The sequence below is a fragment of the Spermophilus citellus genome (assembly GCF_964194105.1).
Source record: "Spermophilus citellus genome assembly, chromosome: 18".
In the NCBI taxonomy this organism is placed as follows: Eukaryota; Metazoa; Chordata; class Mammalia; order Rodentia; family Sciuridae; genus Spermophilus; species Spermophilus citellus.
Window position 1 is genome coordinate 52,636,964 of NC_138200.1, and position 5,386 is coordinate 52,642,349.

At 51.3% G+C, this 5,386-nt stretch overlaps 1 protein-coding gene across 1 annotated transcript; it reads right to left on the reverse strand.

Annotated features, from left to right (window-relative positions):
* Nucleotides 1-292: 292 nt before the first annotated feature.
* Nucleotides 293-4,436, reverse strand: DPEP3 (dipeptidase 3; the record flags this gene model as incomplete). The annotated part of the gene is made up of 10 exons (XM_081274729.1): nucleotides 293-535; nucleotides 633-768; nucleotides 1,128-1,203; nucleotides 1,663-1,747; nucleotides 2,067-2,243; nucleotides 2,353-2,422; nucleotides 2,631-2,772; nucleotides 2,860-2,989; nucleotides 3,461-3,587; nucleotides 4,063-4,436. Coding segments are annotated over 10 exons (1,560 nt in total), but the record flags the coding sequence as incomplete, so codon positions are not given.
* Between the last annotated feature and the right edge of the window lie 950 nt (nucleotides 4,437-5,386).

Below are 5,386 nucleotides of genomic sequence, written 5' to 3' on the forward strand. Positions count from 1 at the left end.
CTCTGAGCTCAGGTTTTCAGCACAAGAAGAGTCCAGTGAGCTGCCTCTGTCCTTCCTGAGAAACAAGACTGGAGGTGACTGGGAACCCCTCTCCTTGAGCAGCTGAATGTATAGGCCACAGGTCCCCTCACCAATCAAGAACCTGCCTGACCCTACACCCACCATGAAGAAAGGACACTCACACGTGGCTCCAAGTCTCAAATTTTATTTTCACCACATTCTGGGGACAGAATAACAAGGACTGGGACCTTGTGGAACTTTGCACAGTGATTCCTGGGGGATACTGGCCAGATCACCAAAGCCAGAGGATGAGGACTGGGAAGACAGCAACAGCCACAAGGCCTGGAATTGGATGTGGAGAAGCTTTTGAGGGCTTCTGCAGGACCTGACTACTTGGCCAGTTGGTCTTCTCTGGGTGTGTAGCCATGTGTTTATTCAGAGGCTGAGGCAGGAGGTAGGAGTGGCAGGACCTGCTCAGCTGCCTGTCTAGAAACTCAGCCTCCACAGGGCTCTGTCCACTGCTTTCCTCTCCGATCTAGAGTGAGAGAGTCAGCAACCATGTACCCCCACAGCAGCCTCCTGACCTGCTTAAAACCATTGAACCGACCATCCTATTGTCCAACTCAGCATACCTGTTCTACTTCTCTGAAGACACGCAGTAGATTTTCTCGAAGTACACCTTGAAGCTCTTCCTCACTCCAACCCCGTCTCAACAACTCTTCTATCAGCACTGGGTATGTGGATACATCCTCCAGCCCCTGAGGAAACCTGTGTAGCCACGTACCAGTCAGCTGTGGGACCTTGGCTTCAATCCTGGTCTAGGACCTGGAGTTCCTACCAGCCCTAGTCACAAATGACTAAAACTGAAGGTTAAGTTCTTCCAGCTTGTGAATACAACTTTGGAAGTGCCTTCAAGACTGGAGTTCTGAAGCCCTAGTGGCCAAGCAGATGGTCAGCCCACAGTGGTCTGCTGGGGGAGTACTTAACAAGTGTGACCACCTGAAATGGGTCCACTGGGCCACAGGAAGGACAGAGCCAACCTAGAAAACAGGTCCTGGATGTAGAATTAAGTCTAAAGGACTCCCTTCTGTACCCCAGCCCAGGCCAAGTCCAGGGGAAGAACTCACCGGCCAGACCCATCATAATTTCCGCCAATCCCAATGAACTCAGACCCAATGACTTTCCTGATGTGGTCAAAGTGATCTAGAAGGTGAAGGATGATGATGGGCAGTTTAGGCTGGAGTTGGAACCTGGGACCAGCCCTGACCTGAGGAAGCTTTGACTCTGTCCACAGAATTCCAGATCATGGCAGCTGACCTCATAGAGCTCAGGGTCAGTCGTAAGTCCTGGAGTGGCTACAGACCAAACACTAGGCCTGGAGCAGACCTGAGAGCCACCACTTTGAACTTCTTCCTACCTCTGGGTTCCTTGAGAACCCAGTAGGAGCTCTGCCTCCTGCTCAGAGATGTGGGAAATGAGAGAGAATTGAGAGTAAAAGTGAGCAGAGATATCAAACCCAACAGCACTGACTGGGGAGATGAGTTTGCTGCCTCTCGGTTGCTGAAAGGTCTGCCATTGCCCAACATGTGCTAGACTGCTGGATCTTTCCTGAGAGACCCCACAACCACAGTCCAAGCCAGAGTTGCACAGAGTAGAGCTCACCTGCCACGGTAGACACGTTAGCTAACAGGTTGCACTGTAGTACCCCCATGGACAGAGTTACCATCACGATGCCACCATTCTTCTTCTATAGGGATAAACAAAGGCACACTTAGTTCAGCCCGTCTGGCCTGATGGCACACTTCCCATGCTGTGAAGGCCCTGGTAGGTCAGCACTCTGTCCTAGCTTCAGGAGTTGGCAGGTACTTCCCCTTTCTGGCTTTGTGCGTCTCTGGGTGTAACTGATTTGGCCTTGGGTTTCAGAGATGAAGAGGGTTAACCACCTTTGGGTACAAGGGTATGTGAGACCTGGGCCAACAGCTTTTTTTTGGTTCAGGATCAAGAATCTTTAGATGAAACATTCCTTTTGATGAAGCTCTGGGTGTGAGGGCTGGGTGGGCACTCACCAGAAGCTGCAGTATATCATCAGCAACATTCAGCAAATTGTCGCATACAGTCCTGGCGGCTGAGTGGGAGAAGATCACGGGAGCCCTTGACACCTCCAGGGTCCGCCTCACCAAGGTGTCCGAGGCGTAGGACAAGTCTATCATCATGCCTAAGCGGTTCATTTCCTCTACCACTTTCTGCAGGGACAATTGGGTTTGGGGGAGAGAAGGATGGGGTATCGGGTGCAGAGGTGTGTATACAAATCAGTAGGGAAGGTAGGATAGGGTATGGAACAAGAGTCCTCACCTCACCAAAGCTTGTCAACCCACTGACGTTGGTGTAGAAGTGGTATCTGAACTTGGTGGAACTCTCTGCCCTGTAGGACAGCCAGGGGAGAACAATCTAGCTGGTCATACCTTGGCCATCAGAATGGATGCCCTCTGTCTATCCATCCATCCAACAAGTGAAGACCCAGGCCTGCTTGGAGTATAGCCTTCCTCTGTGGACCACTTTATCCTCTCCTCTAGTCAGGCCCATCCCAGTAATGAAGCAGTTTTCCCTCCCTAATCAAGCAGAGTGCTCACCAAGGTGTACTGCAAATGAAGGTGAGAGTCAGGTAGCGAACTCCCAGCAGATAGAAAGTGCGCAATACAGAGAGGCTGCTGTCCAGTGAGTGGCCACCCTCCACACCAATAAGGCAAGCCAGTTTTTTAGTGTTGTTCAGACCTAGAAAAGGATGGAGAGTCAAGTGCTCAGAGCCCAGGGACAATCACTGGAATAATCCCTGGACTATCCCTCCATCTACCAGCCCACCTTCAGCTGAGGTCACAAGTTCCAGTTCAGAATAGGAGTCACACATGCGGCGAATGACATCAATCTGCTCCAGGGAATGGCGTATGGCATCACGGTCCTGGGTCTGGCATGGGATGTAGGCTGACCAGAACTAGTGCAGTGGGTACAGAATGAGCCCAGGATGGCCTCCATTGCCCTAGGCCTGCCTCAGTCCCCACAGCACCCATTTGGGTTTGTGACCCCAAGTGAGGCACCACATGACCCCATGGTACTTTGATGACTAACTAATAAGCTTTCTGCCAATGACTAAACTGGACTCATGACACATCATGGACTAATTCCCATGTATGTAAATGTCCCAGGCCAATCTACCTATCCTTATGGTTCCAGCAATCCCCACACTCACCAGGGATTTTCTGGTCATTTCCAACCTATCTCCAAAGAATCCGGGCACCCATGCAGCTTATCTGTCTTGGCCTCTACACTCTCTAACATTCACCTTATGGCTCACTGCATGCCTATGTACCTAGTCACCCAAAACCTGCCCCCACCCCCAAGTTTCTCTAATCCCAACATTCTCCAGCATCCATGCTGGTACTGTGTGTGTGTGTCCATATGGTACCTGAGCACCCACAAAGCCTTCTCTAAGCCTGTCCAGGCTGGTCTGGCCACGGCTGAAATTGCGCAGATTCACATCTTGCAGCCTGTTCTGGAAAAGCTGTCTCAGGAGCAGAGGTAGGTCATTGTGGCTGGTAGGGTCAAAAGGAGATCAGAATGGGGCTGGGGTTGTGGCTCAGTGGTAGAGTGCTCGCCAAGAATGTGGGAGGCCCTGGGTTCCATCCTCAGCACCACATAAAAATAAATGAATAAGGGTAATGTGTCCAACTACAACTAAAAAAAAATATTAATTAATTATTTTTTAAAAAAAGGAGATCAGAATGGGGACATGGCCTCCTGGTCAAGCAGGACATAGCAACATGCTTGTGCCTACCCTCCCTCACCACCCCCAAGCTCCATCACACATACAATATGGAGACCCCTGAGGTCTGACTGGAGAGAGTAATGGGGTAATAGGGTAGAGGACACCCACCCCAATGGAGAAAGGCTGAGAGACCCTCCAGGGGTGGTGTGAGAGGGACTGCTCCCTAGCCCTGCATTCTCAGAACCTACCCTGCCTAGGGGTGTGCTCAGCCCCTAGTCTTTCCCAGGAAGTCACCTACATACCCATCCACAAGCCGGAAGTCACTCATCAGGGTCCTAGCTCGCTCTCGTAGGCCCAGGACACTGGGGGTGCCCGGTGTGGGTGGAGAGACAGGGGTGCCTGGAGGGGTTGGGGCACTAGGAGTGCCGGAGGCGGTTGAGGCGTTGGGGGTGCCCAGTGTGGTCTGGGAGTGGGTTAATGGCTGCGGAGGCAGCAGAAGCAGAAAGAGCAGGAACGGCAGACATAGCAGAGTCCGCGGGTGGGGCGCCCAGGGACCTTCCAGGCCAAGGGGGAACATGATCCGCGGAAGGGTGTGTGGGGGGGAGGCGTGATGAACGAGATGCCTGGGAGGGGCAAGTGAAGGGCAGGAGGCAAAGACGGAGTACCGACCGTAGATTCAGGTGGATGCAGCCTCGTTTGGAGGTCGCTACTCTGGCACCCACGTGCTGGGATCCTTTGTGCTGCGAAGCAGAGTCGCCAGGGGGCACCGCAGCGCTCTCTCCCCAACTAGGAGGGCGCCCCCCTGGGCCTGGAGGGCTTCCTCTAGCCATACGGGAACTGGGTAAGGACCCAGGAATTGGCCTAATTTCAACTCTAGCCAGAGCCACGTCGGGGTTCAGCTGCCAGGTTGTGCCTTGTCCTTGAGGGTCAAACATTCTATGAAATTCTATGCTGCTGCTCAGAAAAGTGAACTGGATCTGTATGGTGTTTGTTTTGCAGTAACAGGGGACTGAACCCAGGGCCTCACGATGCTGGTCTTCATCACTGAGTTACATACATCCCTAGTCCTAGATCTGTATGTTTTCATTGTATTCTCTACAGACTGTAAAAATAAAAATGAAGCTGGGTGCGGTGGCAGGCGCCTGTAATCCCAGAGGCTCGGGAGGCTGAGGTAGGAGGATAAGGAGTTCAAAGCCAGCCTCAGCAACATGTTGAGTCCCTGCCTCTAAATAAAATATATAGAAAGGGACTGGGGATGTGGTTCAGTGATTAAGCAGCCCTGGGCTCAATTCTGGTAATTAATAAATAAATAAATATGTGGTTCAGTGATTAAGCAGCCCTGGGCTCAATTCCGGTAATAAATAAATAAACAAACAAACAAATGATTTTTATGGGAGACATGTTATTGTAGCCTTTAGAGTTGAATTTTGTTTCTGTATAAAACATTCTTCTGTGTAAACTCAGGGGTGGGCTACCAGTGAGCTACATCCCCAGCCCTTTTTAATTTTGTTTTCAATAGGATCTTGCTAAATTACCATGCACTGGCCTGGAACTTGAAGTCCTCCTGCTTTAGCCTCCTAGTAGCTGGAATTATGGACACGCATCATGTACCAGTGTATTTTCCTT